Source organism: Heterodontus francisci, chromosome 3 (assembly GCF_036365525.1).
Source record: "Heterodontus francisci isolate sHetFra1 chromosome 3, sHetFra1.hap1, whole genome shotgun sequence".
NCBI lineage: Eukaryota > Metazoa > Chordata > Chondrichthyes > Heterodontiformes > Heterodontidae > Heterodontus > Heterodontus francisci.
The window spans coordinates 31,771,324-31,794,766 of NC_090373.1; the positions used below are offsets into that span (position 1 = coordinate 31,771,324).

The 23,443-nt window shown below is 44.9% G+C and overlaps 1 protein-coding gene across 1 annotated transcript in view; it reads right to left on the reverse strand.

Moving 5' to 3' along the window:
• Positions 1 to 23,443, reverse strand: part of LOC137366750 (pecanex-like protein 1) — a 329,693-nt gene that overhangs the window by 6,275 nt on the left and 299,975 nt on the right. Inside the window, exon 34 of the mRNA XM_068028407.1 lies at positions 9,373 to 9,555. Within this exon, the coding sequence (XP_067884508.1) occupies positions 9,373 to 9,555 (183 nt within the window). The remainder of the gene's footprint in view (positions 1 to 9,372; positions 9,556 to 23,443) is intronic.

Below are 23,443 nucleotides of genomic sequence, written 5' to 3' on the forward strand. Positions count from 1 at the left end.
ACTTCAGTGCAATATTGAGGGGATACTGCACTGTCAGAGGTGCTGTCTTTCAGATGAAATGTTAAACCAAGGCCCCGTCTGCTGTCTCAGGTGGTCGTAAAAGATCCCATGGTATTATTTTGAAGAGGAGGAGGGGAGTTATCCCTAATGTTCTGGCTCCCTCAATCAATATCACTAAAAATCAGATTATCTGGTCATCGCATTGCTGCTGTGCTTCCTATGTTACAACAGTGACTACAATTCAAAAGTACTTAATTGGATGTAAAGCATTTTGGGACATCCCAAAGGCATGAAAGGCACTATATAAATGCAAGGCTTTCTTTTTTTTAAATTCCCTTTTTAAAGTTACTATTGAATCTGCTTCCACCCTTTCAGGCAGTGCATTCCAGATCATAACACTACATAACACTGCATTAAAAAAATCTATTATCTCTTCCCCTCAGTTCTTTTGCCAATGATCTTAAATCTGTGTCCTCTGGTTACTGATCCACCTGCCAGTGGAAACAGTTTCTCCTTATCTACTCTCAAAATCCTCCATAATTTTAAACAATTCTATTAAGTCAACCATTAATCTTCACTGCTTTAAAAAGAATAATTCCAGATTGTCTAGTCACTCCACATAACTGAAATTCCTTATCACTGCTATAATTCAGGTAAATCTCTACATCCTCCCCAAGGCCTTGACACCCTTCTCAAAATGTGGTGCCCAGGATTGTAAACACTACTCCAGCTAAGGCCAAAGCAGTGATTTATAAAGGTTTAGCATAACTTCCTTGCTTTTGTAGTCTATGACAAGGTTCTGTATGCTTTTTAAAAAACTTAACATCTCACCTGTGTTTATATATTAAATACAGATATGTTTTAAAACACAATCGTATTTGTCTTTTTGTGTCCTTAGCTACTTGTATTCCTATCTTTTAGGAGCTCTATAGCTGCAACCTGAGCTCTCCATACAATTAATGTATGAGTCTTACCATTTAGGGTATGCTCCCTTTCACTCTTTTTCCTAAAATATATACTTCACATTTCTTTGCATTGAACTGTATCTGCTACCTATCTGGCCACTCTACTAATCTGTCCTTTTCCTCCTGCAATCTACTTCACTACTTTCCATGTTGATACCATCCTCTCTATATAAGTAGCAAAAACAATTTCTGGGACACAGCACTACCCACCAAACTGTTCTCCAGCTGTCCCTCTATCCATGTCGCTACATTTCCTTTAGCACCGTGTGCCATATTTGTAACAAGTCCAAACCCACGACCTCTACCAACTAGAAGGACAAGGGCAGCAAATGCATGGGAACACCACCACCTGCAAGTTCCCCTCCAAGTCACACACCATCCTGACTTGGAACTGTATCGCCGTTCCTTCACTGTCGCGGGTCAAAATCCTGGAACTCCCTTCCTAACAGCACTGTGGGTATACCTACCTCACATGGACTGCAGCAGTTCAAGAAAGCAGCTCACCACCACCTTTTCAAGGGCAATTAGGGATGGGCAATAAATGCTGGCCTAGCCAGCAACGCCCACATCCCTGAATGAAAAAAAAAAATGGTGGCAACTTATTCAAATTTCTTCTGAAGATCCATATATTCAGCATTCCTTCACGTTTGCTTTATCTGTTCATCCTGTGATTTCCTTAAAAATTCAAGCATAACCCGTCCTTTACAAATCCACATTGACTGTTCCTGATTGGCCCATATCTTTCTGCCACTTGCTCATTAACTTCAAACTGTATTATGGACTCGAGATTTGCCCACAGCTGATGTAGGACTAATTGCTAGTCAATTTCTGGCTTTTTTTAAAAAAGAGGTGAATATTTGCCACTTTCCACGCCTTTAACACAATTCCCATTTAGTCCATCCGCTGTCTCCTCCCCAACCTCCTCCACTATTTGGGATCAGGGCATGGTGACGTATCTAATTTTCAACTCACTGATTTAGTTTGTGAATACTTATTTCTGCACTGTGCTTAGGTCCTCTACTACAGTCCTACTTTGATCTATAAAAGATGTAAGTAATAATTAAACATTTTTGCCATTTCCTCAGTGTCATGCGGTAACATTCTGAAACATCACATTGATTTAAATGTTGATGTGAATTGTCGGAAACTCAAAACAAAATAGTAAAGACATCAAACACTATAGCTTATTTCATCTCAATGAAAGAGCAATAGCAGTGTGACACATCTCTAAAGGTTAATTATAGTTCAACAACATGCATACACAGATTATATTCAATGGGTGAATGTTACTGAGATGACAGCTTTAGATAAAAACAAGAAATGCTGGAACCACTCAGCAGGTCTGGCAGCATCTGTGGAAAGAGAAGCAGAGTTAACGTTTCGGGTCAGTGACCCTTCTTCGGAACTCACTGACCCGAAACGTTAACTCTGCTTCTCTTTCCACAGATGCTGCCAGACCTGCTGAGTGGTTCCAGCATTTCTTGTTTTTATTTCAGATTTCCAGCATCCGCAGTATTTTGCTTGTATGACAGCTTTAGATATCTTGTGCCTCTTTTTTCTGCCCAGTCCCAAGTTGTAGCTCTAAACTCTTTACAAAATACACCTTCCTAAAATGTACCATTCTTTGGAGAAAGGTTTTGTGCTTCAGTAAAATACTACACTCCTTAAACAGAGTGTATCATGTATCCCCAACTTAACAGGAAAGCTGATACACCCTGCCAGCCATTACCGTATAATTTTATTGGAATATAGATTCTATCGAGCTGTATTTTCTCTGTCCATAGGAAAGCAGAGAAAAAAGTTTTTCTTCATTATTTTTAATCTGATGAAATTGTGGAAAAACACCATTTATAGACCTGAAATTTCATGGAATGCAGTTTCATTAGTGGAAATGAGAGAAAAAATCATCAATCTTCAACCTGTAATAACGAATCTCTCAACTTCATGAACAGCTGATGAACCACTTAAACCAGCATGGATGTTGCTAAGTTAACCTATCCAAGTGTGGAACGGACAATTTATGTACAAGAAGGGCTAAGCAGATAAACAGAAACACTCAATTTCCTGTATGTTTCGAAGCTTGGCTCCCTCACAATGGAATGGCATTGCCCTCAGATTCCCACAAACTTACCCACTGCATAGACTATTAGTTTTAATAATGATATTAGCATAAAATACAGGTATTGTGAGAATAAGAAATACTGAAATGTTGTTTCTACAGCTTGTGAAAAATTACCAAGAAGTCATTTTTACACAACATAATGAAATCACTGAAAAAGAGAACTGATAAGGGTATGTAAGTAAAGACCTTGAGACAGTACAGCAGTTAAAAATTGTGCTTAGGCAGAGAAAAGAGAAACAGCAAGAGTTAGAAGAAAGGATGTAGTGAATAAGAAACTGCCCCACTAAGATAAAGGCTGACAGCTGCAAGTTAACACACACAATGGAGAGCCAAATAAGGTAAAACAAAAACAAGAGTCAGGGGCTAGAAAGTTAGAGTAGGGGGAGAAGTAAACAGAGGAGGAGACTGTAGCAACTATAGGATAGGTTAGTGTCATAATATGTTATAACCAATAATGTAAACTAAAGGCGTGGAAAAATGGATTTGTATTGTATAAACATGAACTGAATATGTTGATCGGTGTGCCTGCCTGTAGGACACCCGATCTTGCAAGAACGTTAAATAAACTTACTTCTTCAGAGTTTGACTTGGTGTAAATTATTATTAAGTGGGCTACGTTTCTCACAGTATCGATCTTCACTCCTGGGCAAAACATAGCAAAGTGAGTGATTTTAATGTCCAGGAGTAGCAATTGGCAGACTTGATAATTTTTAACAGCTGGGCCTTATTTACATGCTTCTTATCAACTTCCTGACTACATTGACAGGAAGCAGCTGCCTGTTAACATTGTGCTGGTCAGAGACAGCGGCTGGGACCAGAGGGAATGGGGGGAATGGAGGTATGGTGGAGGGGAAGGGGGTTTGTTGGGGGGGGGATGGGGGAGTGTTGGGTTGGGGGGTGGTGGGAGGTTATGGTAGGGGTGTGGGGGTTGTGGTGGGAGGGTGTGGGTGTGTGGGGTGTTATGGGGGTATGGGTGTTGTGGAGGGATAAGGTGTGGGGGCATGGTTGGAGTGTGGGTGTTGTGGAGGGGTGGGGGGGTGTGGTCAGGGGTGGGTGTGTGGTCAGGGGTGGGAGGGAGGGGTTGTAGTCGGGGATTGTTGGGGGGGATGGGGGCAGGGGGGGTTTGTGGTGTGGTGGTGGGGGTGTGTGATTGGGGGGTTTGGTGGGGGTGGGGGTGGTGGAGTCGTGTGGTGGGAGGGTGGGGGATGGGGTGGGGGTATGGAGGTATGGTCAGGGGGTGGGGGGTGTGTTCGGGGGTTGGGAGGGGGAAGGAGTGGAGAGGGAATCCTGGAGCAGGGTAGGTTGAAGATTTCTTTGTGGGGCCAGAAGGACAACTCCTGCTCCATGTGGCCCACAAGGAAACTGAAGAACTTAACCTCATTCTACATCTTCTGTTCCTGGCAGGTCTGGCCTGGTGGGAAACCACCCCTGCTACTCTCCCCTGCTCAGGCCTCAGGTTAAAATTGCAGCACAGGCCTCAGTGACATAATCGAAGGCCAATCTGCATATTTAAAGGGGACCACGTTGGCTTGCGGTGGGTGTCTTGTCACCTGCAATTTGAAGTTGCACTCAGTCAGATTGGGGCATGAAAGAAGTGGGTAAGATCCTCCACTCCATTTTAACTGACCTCCCCCCACCCCACAACTCATCCTGGTTGTTTACCCCAGGCAAGGCTATAGTGTCGGAAGGCTTATCCTCATGTAAAAGCTGCAAGATATTTAGTATCCAACTAAAATAAAGTTTTACAAGTATTGTTGGAAATCATTGACCATTTGAATTCTTGGTATCCCTACTTGCTAATTCTACCACCTATTTCATGTTACCACCTATTGCCTCCTTCTCTACATGCTCTTTTGATAATATGCCCAGATTCTCTAATGGTAAACTTTTAATAAACCCTATTTCATTAAATGAATATTCACTATTATCAGCATATGGAATATTTAGAATTTTAATGTTAATGAAAGATGCCCTGAATATTAGCAGCAATTAAATGCAATGTTCAGTACAAACTGCAGCTTTATATTCACACATACTCTAAGCATCAGCCTGTGGAACTGATAATGGGATTTCCACAAACCACCTGCGTTAGTGTAGCAGGAGGACCATACTGTTCCTGTAAGAAAGACACTCTCAAACTCTTTTATCTCTGCTTTTTAAACTCATCATCCAAGTTTAACTTTTCTTTCTTGCCTATACCGTAGTAACATAGGAACAAGAGTAGGCCAATTGGGCCCTCAAGCCTGTTCTGCCATTCAATGGGATCACAGCTGATCTGTGACCTAACTCCATATACCTCCTTTGCCTCATATCCCTTAATACCTATGGTTAACAAAGATCTACCAACCTCAGATTTAAAATTAACAATTGACCAGCATCAACTGTCATTTGCAGAACAGAGTCCCAAACTTCTACCACCTTTTGCATGAAGAAGTGTTTTCCAACGTCACTGCTGAAAGGCCTGGCTCTAATTTATACATTATGTCCCCTAGTCCTCGACTCCCCAACCAGCAGTTTCTCTCTACCCAATCAGTTGCCCTTAATACCTTGAAAGCTTTGATCAAAATCACCCCTTCACCTATAGAGAATTTAAGTTTGTGCAATCTCTCTTTATGGTTTAATCCTAGGAGTCCAGGTGTCATTCTGGTAAATCTACGCTGCACACCCTCCAAGGCCAATATAAATTCCTGTGGTGTGGTGCCCAAATATGCTCACAGTACTGCAGGTGTGGTCTAACCAGGGCTTTAGCTGTAGCATAACTTCTACCTATTTGTATTCTAGTCCTCCAGATATAAAGCCCAGCATTCCCTTAGCCTTTTTGATGATTTTCTGTACCTATCTATGACATTTTAACTATCTATGTTGTCATGCAGGCCCCCACCTGCCAAGAATGAGGCACATATATTTCGCCACATGGACATTAAATTTTAAAATTGTTACTGGGAAGAAAAGAAGGCCTATTACAAAGGGGTTGTCAAACCCCTGGCTGGAAAGACATTTTTTCATACTAGCAAACAGTGTTGGAACAAGGAACCAGTGCTTGCCTCAATACACAAAAGAGACCTGGTCAAACCTGTTGGTCACGTGACCACCTGCTGACTAACTAGGGGAATTTTAAATTGGAGAAATGTGTTTGAACACAGAAAGCTGTTTTCTCCTGGACTGACAAGACCTCTCATGGCTGGCTTGCTGTAGCCTCTCCTGTCTGCTCTCATTTTTCTCACCAGCTTCGGAATCCATTGAAGACATATGAACCCCAAGAGAGAAAAGTCTCCTACAGTGAACAAGGTTTAAGAAGAATAGTGGGCCCCAACCAAAAGCAAGATCTACCTACTAGCAAAGACTACAGCGAGCTCCAAGCACAGTAACAAAAACTCCTCTTCACAGATTGCCTCAAACCTCTCCACTATTTTTCTTCTGCTCTTTTCTGTCTCTATTTGCATGTGTGTATCACGTATGCTTGCTAGTGTGAGGCGCGGCGTATATCCGTAGGCGTTAACCGAATTAGAATTTAAGTTTAAATGAAGTTCACTTTTCTTCTTTAAACCTAAGAAAGCCTGTTTGTGCTAATTTCTTTGCCTTATAATTAGAAAGCGGTGAACAAGGATTCACCAAGGGGGAGCTAAAACACAGTGTGTTTAACACAAAACTCTGTTACAGTAAGATAAAAGCAAAATACTGCGGATGCTGGAAATCTGAAATAAAAACAAGAAATGCTGGAAATACTCACCAGGTCTGGCAGCATCTGTGGTGAGAGAAGCAGAGTTAATGTTTCAGGACCCTTCTTCAGAACTAGCAGATATTAGAAATGTGAAAGATTTTAAGCAAGTAAAGCGGGGCTGGGGCATACCCACTGTTTTTTTTCATGTTTGTACTTGTGGCTGTTCAGTTTTCAGTCTGTTAACACCCTATTTGTACTAATGCTTTGTCTTTCGACACACCATTAACATATTGTTTGCCTTTGCTCGATGTCCTTCTGGTCAGCTATTCTGTGACCTTGTCCTATCTACACCTTCTCCTTTGTTATCTCTTGCCCCAGCCCCGCTTTACTTGCATAAAATCTTTCACATTTCTAATATCTGCTAGTTCTGAAGAAGGGTCCTGAAACATTAACTCTGCTTCTCTCTCCACAGATGTTGCCATACCTGCTGAGTATTTCCAGCATTTCTTGTTTTTATTTCTGTTACAGTAAGACCAGGTGAAGGCTAAAAGGGACCCCTAGACACCTTTCTCACCTGGTTGTAACAATGTATGTGGATCCCCAAGTTTCTTTGGACTTCCACAGTTTCTAGCTTTTCACAGTTAAGAAAATATAATGTTCTATGTTCCTTTGCATTTGCTCCTTGTCCATGTATCTTCTCTTCATTGGCCTTGAATGATGAATCGTTCCCAAAACCTGAGCAACTGGGAATACTAAGAGCATTTATAATCCACCAATTGCTGCATCACTTAACCTATTTCTTGATTTTTCTTGTTATGTTCAACCCTGGTGTTGACCTACACTGTGGGTCTTAGCCCCTCACTCTAGACTTCCCAAAATAAAAAGGATACTATTATATTTTAAAATTCTCCATTCCAATACCCTGTGCATCATTCTCTGTTTGAAAAATCACTGCCAATGTTGGAGTACAAGGCAGCATGTACAAGCTGCCACATTTGGGGTGGCATTGGTCTGGAATCTCAAAGTTAACTGCCGGCAGTAATGCAAGAGCTACTTTCAGAGCACATTTTAAACACACAAGAAATCCCCCAAAGACAGCAGTATTTAATTATCTCGCAAAATCGATAAAGATGCCAGGAAATATGATGTGAGGTGTCTGCATCTGAGCCCATGTATAAGGACCTGCTGTTATTAAGCCAGCACAGATTTTCATTATTACCACTTCTGCCCTTTTAAATGTTCACTTCGGCCTTGTTTCTACCCTGCCCCTAATACACAGACTTTAGGGTAAGACAGCACACCCCAAGTTTGAGATCCTGAGCTCAGCTCTGAACATGAATGCTAAGAGTCCTTCCCTCTCTCCAGCAATTCTCCCCGTCTGCGTTAAACTGAGGGGATTCATTCAAACCTCCTTCTTCTCTGTCCTTCCACAATCCTGGCTTCACTGTCATGGTAATACTTCAAAATCTTCACATTCTTTGAGCTCTCCAACAGCAGGACTGGAAGGAGTAAATACTCACTTTATAATTTTACATCGTATTTATAGTACAGAAACAGGCCATTCAGCCCAACTGGTCTGTGCTGGTATTTATGATTGAGCCTCCTCTCCACCCCCCTTCTATTCATTTCTTCCTCTAGCTTCTCCTTAAAATCATCTAAGCTATTTGTGCCGGCGGCTCCACGTTTAGCAAGTTCTACATTCCAACTACTCTCTGGGTAAAGAAGTTTCCCCTGAATTCCCTTTTGGATTTTTTTAGAGACCTTCTAATATCCATGGCCCCTAGTTTTGCTTTCCCCATGAGTGGAAACATCTTCTCCATGTCTACCGTATCAAACCCCTTCATAATTTAATCAGTCACCACTCAGCCTTCTCTTTTCGAGAGAAAGGAGCCCCAGCCTCTTCAATCATTCCTGATAGATATAACCTCTCAGTTCTGGTATCATTCATGTAAATATTTCTTGCACCTTCACAAGTATTTCTTTTTATAATATGGAGACCAGGACTGTGCACAGTCAAATGTGGACTAAGGTTCAATTTAAGTTTAAATTATATAAAGTGACTGTAGCTGTGGAATGCTTAACAAGTTCATCAGTCATGATTTTAATAAGCACCCTCCCAGCTTTCTGATAATGTTTGATAATTCATTTTGGGAGGGTAGACTTTCTAAGAGCAGTACTAAATACCAGTAAATATTCTGTTACTCCTTTCTAGTGACCTCGCTCACCCTTCACCCACATCTATTTGTTAGTCAAAACTATTGAGTGATAAACACGTGACCTTATGCCTATTCTGGGAACTCGCTCGAACACTGGGGAAGTCCGATCAATTTCAGGTTCGGCTAGTCTGGCTGAATAAACAGGCATATGACCTTTAAGCCACATGAAATGACACTGTTATTCACAGGCATCCACTTTTCGATGGGACTGCAATCGACTTTGAAAATGAAAGTATACATTCACTGCTCTAAATAAGGTAATTTTTAGCATTTAATTCCCCTGGATTATTATGTTTTCTCCAGTTTTGTTTTCTGGATGATGGTGCATTCTGTACCCATTCCTCCTCTCTTTAGTATTCTATGCTTTGTCACTCTACTGGTTTCACTGCTTTATTTAGACCCGAGCACCTCCGGTTTATACTTGAGGTCACTGGTCATTCTGGTCTCAGTTGGGTGAGAAGTCACATTCCTCTGTACATCCTCCAACTTGTGGCCTTCATTCTGAGAGCGTGAAGCATCATCTGTGTGCATTGCATCTTTCTGCTGGCTGGAACATGTAACATCCAGAGATGACCAGGCATCAGAGGTGCCCTTTAAAAAAGAACAAAAGAGTTAATCACCTTCCACATAGTATAGAATCATTCAGCGCAGGAGGAGGCCTGCTGGCCCATCATGCCTGTACCAGTTCTTTGAAAGAGCTATGCAATTAGTCCCAGTCACCCTGCTCTTTCCCGACAGCATTGCAAATATTTCCTTTTCAAGTATATATATATATATATATAATTTAATTCATTCTTGGGATAGGAGCATCGCTGACAAGGCCAGCATTTATTGCTCCCCCCTAATTGCCCTTGAGAAGGTGCTGGTGAGTTGCCTTCTTGAACCGCTGCAGTCCATCTGGTGTAGGTACACCCATAGTGCTGTCAGGAAGGGAGTTCCAGGATTTTGACCCAACAACAGTGAAGGAATGGCGATATAGTTCCAAGTTAGGATGGTGTGTGGCTTGGAGGGGAATTTGGAAGGTGGTGATGTTCCCATCCGCCTGCTGCCTTTGTCCACCTAAGTTGTAGAGGTCACGGGTTTGGAAGGGGTTGTCGAAGGAGCCTTGGCAAGTTGTTGCAGTGCATCTTGTAGATGATACGCTTTGCTGCCACTGTGCACCAGTGGTGCAGGGAGTGACTGTTTAAGGTGATAGATGGGGTGCTGATCAAGCAGGCTGCTTTATCTTGCTGGTTTCAAGCTTCCTGAATGTTGCTGGAGCTGCACCCATCCAAGCAAGTGGAGAGTATTCCATTACACTTCTGACTTGTGCCTTGTAGATGGTGGACAGGCTTTGGGGAGTCAGGAGATGAGTTATGCGCTGCAGAATTCCCAGTCTCTGACCTGCTCTTGTAGCCACAGTATTCATAAGGCTGGTCCAGTTAAGTTTCTTGCCAATGGTAACCCCCAGGATGCTGATGTTGGCAGATTCATTGATGGTAAAGCCGTTAAATGTCAAGGGGAGATGGTTAGATTCTCGTTGTTGGAGATGATCATTGCCTGGCACTTGTGAGGTGCGAAAGACACTTGTTACATAACAGCCCAAGCCTCAAGGTTGTCCAGGTCTTGCTGCTTTCAGGCATGACTGCTCCAGTATCTGAGGAGTTGTGAATGGTACTGAACACGGTGCAATCATCAGTGAACATCCCCACTTCTGACCTTACGTTTGAGGGAAAGTCATTGATGAAGCAGCTGAAGATGGTTGGGCCTAGGACACTACCCTGAGGAACACCTGCAGTCATGTCCTGGGCCTGAGACGATTGGCCTCCAACAACCATAACCATCTTCCTTTGTGCTAGATACGACTCTAACCAGTGGAGGGTTTTCCTTGATTCCCATCGACTTCAACTTTGCTAGGGCTCCTTGATCCACACTCAGTCAAATGTGCCTTGCTGTTAAGTGCAGTCACACTCACCTCACCTCAGGAATTTAGCTCTTTTGTCCATGTTTTGACCAAGATTGTAATGAGGTCTGGAGCCAAGTGGCCCTGGTGGAACCCAAAGTGAGCATTGGTGTGCAGGTTATTGCTGTGTAAGTGCTGCTTGATAGCATGGTCGATGACACCTTCCATCACTTTGCTGATGATTGAGAGTAGACAGATGGGGCAGTAATTGGACAGATTGGATTGGTTCTGCTTTTTGTGGACAGGACGTACCTGGGCAATTTTCCACATCGCCAGGTAGATGCCAATGTTGTAGCTGTACTGGAACAGCTTGGCTAGGGGCATGGCTAGTTCTGGAGCACAAGGATTCAGTACTACAGCTGGGATGTTGTCAGGACCCATAGCCTTTGGTGTATGCAGTACCTTCAGCCATTTCTTGATATCACAGGGAGTGAATTGAATTGTCTTAAGACTGGCATCTGTGATGATGGTGACCTCAGGAGGAGGCCGTGATGGGTCATCCACTCGGCATTTATGGGCGAAGATGATTGCAAATGCTTCAGCCTTGTCTTTTGCACTGATGTGCTGGGCTCTCCCATCATTGAGGATGAGGATATTTGTGGAGCCTCCTCCTCCTGTTAGTTGTTTAATTGTCCACCACCATTCATGACTGGATGTGGAAGGACTGCAAAGTTTTGATCTGATTCATTGGTTGTGCAATCATTTAGCTCTGCCTATCGCTTGTTGCTTCTGCTGTTTAGCATGCATGTCATCCTGTGTTGTAGCTTCACCAGGTTTGCACCTGAATTTTATGTATGCCTGCTGCTGCTCCTGGTATGCTCTCCTACACTCCTCATGGAACCAGGGTTGGTCCTCTGGCTTGACGTTAATGGTAGAGTGAGGAATATGCCAGGCCATGAGGTTACAGATTCTGCTGCTGCTGATGGCCCAATGTGCCTCGTGGATGCCTAGTTTTGAGCTGCTAGATCTGTTCTGAGTCTATCCCATTTAGCACAGTGGTAGTGTCACACAACACAATGGAGGGTGTTCTCCGTGTGAAGACAAGACGTCATCTCCACAAAGACTGTGCAGTGACCACTCCTACCAATACCGTGATGGACAGCTGCATCTGCCATAGATAGATTGGTGACAACGAGGTAAAGCAAGTTTTTCCCCCTCACTGCCTGCTGCAGGCCCAATCTCTTAGATATGTCCTTTAGGACTTGCCAAGTTCAGTCAGAAATGGTGCTACCAAGCCACTCTTGATGATGGACAGTGAAGTCCCCCACCCAGAGAACATTTTGTGCCTTGCTACCCTCAGTGCTTCTTCCAAGTGGTGTTCAACATGGAGGAGCACTGATTCATCAGCAGAGGTGATAATCAGCAAGAGGTTTCCATGCCTGTGTTTGTCCTGATGCTATGAGACTTCATGGGGTCCGGAGTCAATGCTGCGCTCTCCCCGGGCCACTCGGTCCTTACTGTATGCCACTGTGCCGCCACCTCTGGTGGATCTGTCCTGCCAGTGGGACAGGACATACCCAGGGATGGTGATGGAGGAGTTTGAGAAATTGGCTGTAAGATATAATTCAGTGAGCATGACTATATCAGGCTGTTGCTTGACTAGAGAAGGACTTTGCAGGGTCGACTGGGCAAGATATGCCTTTATCATTTCCCATACCTAGGTTGATGCCAGGTGGTCCATTAGGTTAAGTCTTATTTGACTTTCTGTAGTGGTTTGATACAATTCAGTGACTGTCTAGGTTATTTCAGAGGGCAGTAAAGAGTCAACCACATTGCTGTGTGTCTGGAATCACATGACTGGGTAAGGACAGCAGATCACCTCCCCTGAAAGGCATTAGTGAATTAGATGGGTTTTTAACAACAAACCAGTAGTTTTGTGATTATTATTAATGAGACTATCATTTTATTTCAGATTTATTAATTAATTGAACTAAAATCCCTTCAGCTACCATGGGTGGGATTTGAACTCATGCCTTTGGAATATTAGTCCTGGCCTTTGGTTTACTTGTCCAGTAACATTACCACTATGCTATCGTTCCCCATTCCACCTTCTACAAACAAAAGCACAACATGCCAGATGAAATTTATTATAAATAAAACTGCTATATATACACATAAACATTTAAGTATCAAAGCATAGGCAATTGAAAGTTTAGATTGAATCTGCTTCCTCCACCCTTTCAGGCAGTTCATTCTAGATCATAACATCATGCTGCATCGAAGAAATTCTCCTCATCTTCCCTCTGCTTCTTTTGCCGATTATCAGAAAACAGTGTCCTCTGATTACTGACCCTCCGGCCAGTGGAAAGAGTATATCCTGATTTATTTTATCAACACCCCTCATATTTTTGAGCACCTCTATCAAATCTCCCCTTAACCTCCTCTGCACTAAAGAGAACAGTGCCAGGTTCCCCAATCTCTCCACATAACTGAAGACCCTCCCAGTACTATTCTAGTAAATCTCCTCTGCACCTTTTCCAAGGCCTTGACATTCTTTCTAAGTAGCTTCAACTCCAGTAGGCATACTAGGGGTGATTTCTGATGGCTCCCTCAGGCATTAAAGGCCTCAGAGGTGGCTAAGAAGGGAACTTGAGCTGAAACACCGGTTTAGCTTGCGTTTAGCACAAGACGCTATGAATGGCCACCCGGAGGACTGTTAAGGGGATGATTGCCACTTAGATTGCCTGCTAGCATTCATTAACGAAAGTGCATGATATTTTGTGACTAGGGCTTGACCTAATGGACTCTCCGAACCAGTGGCCAGCTGATTGGGAGTAAACCAGCTATTGCTGAGGATTTTGAACTCTACTTAAAAGGTACATCATCTTTTACTGTTCACTTGTTGTTGGAGGTTTACAGGACTTTTGAAACACATCTGGAGACTCTCTGGGACACTTTGCCAAGACTTCACCAACACTTGAACAACATTTGTTCCAGAAATTTGCTGAGGACTTCACCGAAAAAGAGTGCTGTGCCTTATTGGACACCTTATATGAGTCACCAGGGGAAATGGAGTTCTTGATCATGGATATCTTGTTAGCAGTCTTCCTTGGTCTGCAGGAGGAATGGGAGGAGGACATAGCATCATCAGCTGTTGCAGGAAAAGAGAGGAGGGCAAGGCAGACTCCATGCCCGCTGTGGATACAGGTCATCCCTCTGCCTCTGCACCTCCTCTGCCAGACCTCTAGCGCCACGTCCAAGAATCTGTTGACATCTCTGTCAGTCCGAGTCATCCTAAAACCTGCTGCTGTGTACCAGCCAGCGTACTGCTCACTTTAGTGGAAGTGGGTTTGTGGAGCCCACATAAACTGCTCCATGAAATTTGCGTCTAATCAGCATTTGAGTGCTAAACCTGCAAGTGTCTGTTTGAGCATTACCAGGCAAGTTCAAATTATGGTAATCAGCCATTAGGACCAAAATTGCGGTCTAAAACCGAGCTTTCAAACCGGCGTGTCTTATTTGCACGGCATCCATTTAGTGTCTGTTTTCACCCTTTCACCAAAATAACCCCCACTATCTCCTTCAACATTGAAAAAGGGAGGTACATTACAATCAATTAAGACTCATTGTAAATAAAACTACCTTTGTTATGAAATGTCATAGGGTGGATTTTCAGGAGTAGTGATGTAGCTCAGAAGGTCGGGTGCTTGTGCAGATTGAGCCAGAAATATGCAATGAGCCAACTGTATTCAATGTTCCGTGATCAGCTAATTTGCATAATTACATATTGCTTCCCCTGCAGTTTTGGCCTTGTGTCAGAAGCCAGGATAATGGGACAAGGGAGATAAATAGTCACATAGCAAGCAAACATTTTTCCATATGTAGACTAGTTGATTGTCTAACATGGCACTCATGGACAAAACAAAATTGCCCCTCTCTCCCTGTACCTGTCTCTCCTCCACTTGTTTTCTTTCTCTCTTTGTCTCCACTTTTTCTGTTTCTCTCTCGCACACTTTCCCTTGTTCCCATCTCAATCTTTGTTCATCTAAGATTTTATTCTGTGATTTCGATTCTGTAAGTTGATAAAGCAGGTCGCCACACTGTATGGTGGTAGAGCTTTCTAAAGTTGGCCTTATTTCCATATTCCTTTTGTGTTCACAACTTTGCAGAACAGAATCCTTTTCTGATACAGTTCTTTAGGATGTTTGGGTGGATCAGGGGATCACAACTCCCGTTCACCCTCTTGAACTGGGAAGATTTTTTTCCAGCTCTGCTTCAAGATTCTCTTGTTTAGAACAACTCAGTGCTCTCAGATGATGCAATTTCTCTTTTGTCCAAGCTCTCAGAATATACACTTATTAATGAAGAGCCATCTGTTCCTACAAAGTCTTTGGGAGACTGCCAGATATGTAGAGATGTCACAGAGGGACTAATTCCTGCTCCATTAATAGCCACCATTTATGCTTAGCTTCCTTATGACTCATTTCTGCTGTGGGTAATTCATTTAAAAATATGGCACCTGGGACTATCTCTTGGTTTCCAGAAAGTTGAAAGTAGGTTTAAACACGACAAAGTCAATAACATTTTCTACAAATAAAAGCACAGATGCAGTCAACAACCCCCGCCCCACCCACCCACCCACCCTCTACCCCCAATAGCAAGGCCCCAAAGGGTTCCCTGTGTAACTCAGAACATTTCATTTCAGTCCCTAGATTCTACACTGTGGGGTGGATACACACATACCCCCTCGGTGTGCTTTCACCTGATCAGCTGCAGTCAGTCACTAAACAGAGATAATGCTGAGTGCAAAATTATAAATATTTCTTAGGCACTAAGGGCTTGAGCTTGTTGAGAATACAGGGGTATCACACGCCTCCTGTTTTTTGGGTGCTAAGGCACCTTAACACCTCAAGATACTGGGGGGACTCGCATGCACATTTCTGACTAGCAGTGTGCCATCCACCATAGTGAATGAAGACAAGCAAGGGGCATGCTTTCCCCTAATGTCCCTGCCTGAAGTGACTCCCCATCTCACCCTGCAACTTTCCATCTCCCACCTCCCCATCACCCCAGGCATCCCCCACCCCATCCCTGACCAGATCCCTGAACCTACTTTTCTGAGATCCTAATTTCTCACTAGCCCTCTCCACCCTTCCCTATTGGGTTGCAGGGCCAGGTTACCTCTATTACAGTGAGATCTGAGGCCCAATATCAGGCCTGCCTCAGACTGCATCATTCTGTGTCACCAACACATGCCCAAAAATGATCAATCTTGAACTTTTGGGCCAGAATGTGTTATTTCTGAATGAAGATCATTGGAGTGGCTTATACCAGAACTGCAAATAGCAACACTACAAGGTCAAATTAAAACTCAACTGTCTGGGATCCATATCCCTTTAGTCACTATAATTGAGAACTTCCATTCAGCTGCTTCTGCCAATTCGTGAGCCTACCAGCCTTCCCCTAATATCCCCCACTACCCTAGTCCTAAATGTGCATCTTTTTCTAATTTCTTTCCTTCTCCCTGGGATCCACTTCCTACTCCCTCAAACCTATTTCCATCAAACTGTTGACAACCCAACTGCTCTTCCTGGCTCCCATGTTAGCTGATATTGTTAATGGTTCTCTGTCCTCAAGTACTATCACCCCTCCTTCAAATCTACCATCATAACCTCTCTCCTCAAAAAACCCATCCTTGACTCCTCTGTCCTTGCCAACTAACGCCCCATCTCCAATCACCCTTTTCTCTCTCCGAAGTTCTTGAACGTGTTGTCTCCTCCCAAATCCACGTTCACCTTTCTCACAATTTCATGTTTGAAAGCCTCTGATCAGGTTTCTGTCCCCACCTCTGTACTAAAATGGTCCTTATCAAAGTCACAAATGACATCCTATGTGACTGTGGTTGTGGAAAATTATCCCTTTTCATCCTCCTCAACCTGTCTGCAGCCTTTGCACAGTTGACTACACCATCCTCCTCCAATGTCTCCTCCGTTTTCCAAATGGGTGGAACTGCCCTTGCCTGGTTCCATTCTTATTTATCAAATGGTAGCTTGAGAAATACCTGCAATGGCTTCTCGTGCCACTCCCATGTTTTTCCTCTGGAGTCCCTCAAGGATCTAACTTTGGCTCTCATCTACATGCTGCCCCTCAGCATCATCATTCAAAAACACAGCATCAGGTTCCACATGCATGCTGACAACATTCAGCTTTACCTCACCACCATCTCTCTTGACGCCTGCACTGTCTCTGATTTGTCACATAATTTGTCTGACATCCAGTACTGGATGAGAAGAAATTTCCTCCAATGAAATACTGGGAATGCCAAAGCCCTTGGCCAGGTTTTTATGCTTGTGACAGGAGTCTCAATGTCCTGAAAAAGCGACACAGAGAACCCAGCGTACGTCATCTCCAGAAGGCCCGCCGAATCTAGTGCCAATCAGGCACTTAGGTGGACTGTGGTGGGCCTTCCACGGGATCAGGGACTCTGTCACTGAAAGTCCCGCCCTTGGAGAACTGCCAGCCAATCAGAGGCCGGCAGTTCTTCCACTGAACAGCGCAGAGGAGCATCTACCAGAGGCCCAGGAGTGGCGCTGGACCCAGGCCACAGATATGTCAGGGTGAGAGGGGTCTTGGGGGTGGGGGTTGTGGGGGGGTGTAAGGGGGTGGCTAGCAAAGGTAGGGGAGTGGCTCTCAGCAGGCCCCCTTTTACTGATGCTGGGTCCCTCATTCAGGCACTGTGCCTTTTAATGAGGGAACCCCTCCACCCAGGAGCCAGGAAGCAGTCTGCACAGTTTTTCGTGCTGTGCTTCCCGTGTGGCGACAGGGCCGCCCGCCACATGGCTAATTGGGGGCGGGATGATTGGTGATTAATTGCCCAGTTAAGGGCCTCAATTGGCGGCAGGGCGGGAAGGCCTTTCACAGGCCTTCCTGCTCCAGACCAAATTTTGGCAAAGCGGGATGGTGGCAGCTGCCTAGGTCTAAGCTCTGGAATTTCCTCCCTAAATTTCTCCCCCTCTCTCTCCTCCTTTAAGATGCTCTTGTACCTACCCCTTTGACCTTGGTCATCTGTCCTAATATTTCCTTCTATAGCTCAGTGTCGAAATTTTTATTGATAACGCTCCTGTGAAGCACCCTGGTATATTCTGCAACGCAAAAGGCACTATCCAAATACAAGTTGTTGTTGTAAATACAGAAATAACGGCTGTAAAATTGGACAGTGCCTGAAAATGGTGCAAGTGTAGCCCTTGCCCATTACTTCTGATGGAGGCAGCATGCAAACTTCGTGCTGCCTGTTAAGTTAAATGACTGTAGCTTTCAGCAGAGCTAAGCATGCTGTTGACTGCATGCATGCCTGAACAGGAGGTGCAAAATCATGAGAGGCTTGCATGAGTTAAAGCTAACATGCATTACTTAACGCCAACCTGCTCCTCTTAAAGAGGAGGTGCATTGTGGCTGGAGCAGGTGCTGGAGGTCATTGTAAAAGTGAGGTTGACCTGGGAAAGACGCAAGAATAGCACAACATGGCAGAGAGCGGGCTCCAAGATTTTCTGACACTGCACTGGCGGCCTTGGTGCAGGAGGTGGAGTGGGGAGAGATGTGGTCTATCCACAGGAAGCCCTCCAGTTAAATTTTGTGAAGGCAGTGGAACCAGATAGTTCTAGAAGTCAATGCCAGCAGTCTGGACCCGAGGACCTGGATGCAGTGGCAGAAAAAGTTTTATAACCTCACACGAGTGGTCAAGGTCAGAGAATGTATCTTCAAATGCCATATCCCACCAACTGGATCTCTAGCCTCACAATCTGCTCAATGCACCACACCCCCATCACTCACCTAACAATAATTTCTATCAATCATAATTCATATCTACAATTCATAGCTTTACCTCACCCTAATACACTTAGCACTGCTGCAAGCCTCACACCCATATCTCACAGCTTGGACACATTGCCAGCTATTCAACCATGACAGCCACATCACCCAAACACATTGCAGTACATTCACTGACATACTTCCCTCCCTCTTGCAGGACAAGGTGGCACACAACCGCAAGCAGCAGGTGCCAACCGGCAGGTACGCGCACACCTGCATATCCTTACCCTGATGGAGGAGATGATGGTTGCCATCATTTTTGTGGCCATTGCTGATGCCGTGGTCAGCGACGGGTTGAAATCATTGAAGATGATGGTATGCTCATACCTAACCCTCCTTCTCACATTCCAATTCCCATTAATCCCACAATCTCTTCTGATTTACAAGTTGCATATGGTGTAATCAAGCACCTTTTGCTTTCCTTCCTCCCCTCAACACAACCCTATCCTTGTGCCTTTCTACCTAGAGATAGTCGAGAACTGCAACTTGGCCAGGTAGTGGTGAAAGAGCTAGAGGTGGAAGAGCAGGAAGACAGTGATGAAGATGAAACAGCGTCGCCCACAGCCACCAGCTCAGGTACTGACACTGCGCGTACTTTAGAGGAGAGCTTAGAGGCAGAATCTTCACGTGGTGATACACCGGACACGAGTAGCCTGCAGGGTGGGCAGGGACAAGAGTAGCGCAGATGCCAGCTCACTGGATTTCTTCTGCAAAGGACTCAGATGAGACCTTTGATAGGGCGGCCTAATGAAGAATGCTGATGGGTATGCACAATGAATACTTGACACACTGGCAGGCCTGCCAGAAAGCCTGCGATCAATGTTAAGCAGCATGGAGGAGTCTGGCACCAACCTGGCACAGGCTTTGCGCAGAACTTCGAGCCCACCCTTTCCAGCGGAAGTGGAGGCCAAGTCCATCAGCACACTTGCAGACCCAACCATGATTCAGCGTCCGATGGCCGATGTTTCAGCTTCTACTGCACTGCAAGCAGAGTTACCCAATATCTACAGCAGAATCTCAGACTGACATTAAGCAAGCTCAGCTTGCTGTCACACAAGCTCAGACTGCTACCGTCATGGCTGCAGATACCAGTGTTCAAAGGGGTTTGCAGGGGTCTCATAGGAGTCCAGCAACCTGTCTTCCAACAGATTAAAGGGCTGCTCGGATATGAAATTGAAACCTGACCCAGGCCCGACCCGACCACATCCAACCAGAACCCGACCCCGGCCCGAATCCTTTGATTTTTTCCCGCACTCAACCCGACCTGACCCAACTACCGTAACAAAGTTAATTATATTAAACATACCAAATGCTGCGATCCTCCGTTCCGGCAGCAGGCTATTCCTGCAGAAATTCCCTCCCTTTGCAGACGACACAAAGCTGGGGGGGAATGTGAGCTGTGAGGAGGATGCAAAGTGGCTCCAATGTGATTTAGACAAGTTGGGTCAGTGGGCAAATGCATGGCAGCTTCAGTATAATGTGGATAAATGTAAGGTTATCCACTTTGGTTGTAAAAACAGAAAGGCAGATTATTATCTGAATGGTGACAGATTGGGAAAGGGGGAGGTGCAACGAGACCTGGGTGTCCTTGTACACCAGTCACTGAAAGCAAGTATTCAAGTGCAGCAAGCAGTTAGGAATGCGAATGGTATGTTGGCCTTCACTGCAAGAGGATTTGAGTACAGGAGCAAGGATGTCTTACTGCAGTTATACAAGGCCTTGGTGAGACCACATCTGGAGTATTGTGTGCAGTTTTGGTCTCCTTATCTGAGGAACAGTGTTTTTGCCATGGAAGGAGTGCAAAGAATATTTACTAGGCTGATTCCTGGGATGGCAGGATTGACATATGAGGAGAGATTGGGTTGACTAGGCCTATATTCACTAGCGTTTAGAAGAATCAGAGGGGATCTCATAGAAACTCATAAAATTCTAACAGGACAAGACAGGCTAGATGCAGGGAGGATGTTCCCAATGGCTGGGGAGTCCCAAACCAGGGGTCACAGTCTCAGGATATGGGGTATGCCATTTAGAACCGAGATGAGGAGAAATTTCTCCACTCAGAGGGTGGTGAACCTGTGGAATTCTCTACTGCAGAAGGCAGTGGAGACCAAGTCATTAAATATATTCAAGAAGGAGATAGATATATTTCTTTAAGCCAAAGGGATCAAGGGATATGGGGAGAAAGTGGGAACAGGGCACTGAATTAGACGATCAGCCATGATCTTTTTTGAATGGCGGAGCAGGCCTGAAGGGCTGAATGGCCTACTCCTGCTCCTATTTTCTATTTTTCTATGAGCAAGGCAGCACTGTGTCCATGTTCAGCCCGACCTGACCTGAGCCCGATTGCCAGACCCGGAAGAGACCCCCGCACCAACCTGAAGCCGACACATGTTGTCGAGTCTGGTCAGGCTCGGGTTCGGGTTGGGTAGCCATGCTTTACAACAGATTACTAGGATTGCTGAAGTGCCACCCCAGAGGTGTGGAAGTGGCCCTGTGGAGCACAGACTGCTTTTATCTGTCAGGATGGCAGCATTTGTCCTCCCACCACTGTCACTCTGCCAGTGCACTTGCTGTTGCCTGTCCACCAGCTAGCCCAGATTGCTCCCGCCTATGGCAAGATGGTGCAGTATAAAGCTGGGCAATTTAGCTCCAGAGCTGATCAAGATTGTTCTCCACGGTTATCTGCAATTTCCCCCACTAATAGTCATGCAGCCTTCCACCAATTATGCTGCAGCCACTGGGGTAGTGCTACATAAGGAGCACTAGGACAGGCAAAGGCAAATGGAAGACAGACACTAAGGGGGTGCACAAAGGTGATTAATTGAGGTTTGTATTCAATATACATGGGTTGATTCATAAATTTGGTTTGGAATGTTTGTTTTATGGTGGCTTTTAATTTAACATTGTGGAGAAGTGGACACTGTGATGGTTAATAACAGAGGGAAAGTAAGGTGCGGGACTGTTGGTGAATGGGGAATTAGGGTCACATTTACCAATATCGCCATCGGATGAGTCAACTCTTCCTCCTCCTCCTCAGCTGGTTGCTGTATAACTGATCACAAGAGCTATGCCCTAACGATGGTGAGCTCGTGCAGCATGCAACAGATCACCATAACCCTGACAACTGCTGGGCCGAGTACTGCATTGACAAAGCATAGTCCGTGTCACCCAGTAGCCACCCATTGGTTTGTCATAGTGGCTCAAATGCAGATGGCACAGCAGACTGCCACAGAATGAAGGCCATTATTGCAGTTAGGATACCGGGCAATGACCTGCATGATACATATTTTAGAATGATAGAATGGATACAGCACAGAAGGAGGACATTTGGCCCATTGTGTCCGTGACAGCTCTTTGCAAGAGCAACCTACTTTCCCGCCCTTTCCCCATAGCCCTGCAAATCTTTTCTCTTCAGATAATTACCAATTCTATTTTGAAAGCCACAATTGAATCTGCCTCCACCACACTCTCAGGCAGTGATTTCCAGATCCTAACCACTCACTGTGTAAAGACGTTTTTTCAGAAGGGCGGGAAAAAGAGTGGAAGGGCTATAGTCATAGGGGATTCGATTGTAAGGGGAGTAGATAGGCGGTTCTGTGGTCGAAAACGAGACTCCCGAATGGTATGTTGCCTCCCAGGTGCACGGGTCAGGGATGTCTCAGATCGGCTGCAGAACATTCTGAAGGGGGAGGGTGAACAGCCAGTTGTCGTTGTGGACATAGGCACCAATGATATAGGTAAAAAACGGGATGAGGTCCGACAAGCAGAATTTAGGGAGTTAGGAGCCAAGTTAAAAAGTAGGACCTCAGAGGTAGTAATCTCAGGATTGCTACCAGTGCTACGTGCTAGTCAGAGTAGAAATGAAAAAATAGTCAGGATGAATGCGTGGCTTGAGAGATGGTGCAGGAGGGAGGGGTTCAGATTTTTGGGACATTGGGATCGGTTCTGGGGGAGGTGGGACTATTACAAATTGGACAGTCTACACCTGGGCCGGACTGGAACCAATGTCCTTGGGGGTGCTTTTGCTAACGCTGTTGGGGAGGGTTTAAACTAATGTGGCAGGGGGATGGGAACCAAATGAGGAGGTCAGTGGACAGTAAGGAGGTAGTAACTAAAGCCTGTAAGGAACTAGATAATGAAGTCAGCGTGACTAAGGGGAAGAGTAGGCAGGGAGCAGATGATGAACGCAAAGGGACTGGTGGTCTGAGGTGCATTTGTTTTAATGCAAGAAGTGTAGTAGGTAAGGCAGATGAACTTAGGGCTTGGATTAGTACCTGGGAGTATGATGTTATTGCTATTACTGAGACTTGGTTGAAGGAAGGGCACGATTGGCAACTAAATATCCCAGGATATCAATGCTTCAGGCGGGATAGAGAGGGAGGTAAAAGGGGTGGAGGAGTTGCATTACCGGTCAAAGAGGATATCACAGCTGTGCTGAAGGAGGGCACTATGGAGGACTCGAGCAGTGAGGCAATATGGGCAGAACTCAGAAATAGGAAGGGTGCGGTAACAATGTTGGGGCTGTACTACAGGCCTCCCAACAGCGAGCGTGAGATAGAGGTACAAATATGTAAACAGATTATGGAAAGATGTAGGAGCAACAGGGTGGTGGTGATAGGAGATTTTAATTTTCCCAACATTGACTGGGATTCACTTAGTGTTAGAGGTCTAGATGGAGCAGAATTTGTAAGGAGCATCCAGGAGGGTTTTCTGGAGCAGTATGTAAAT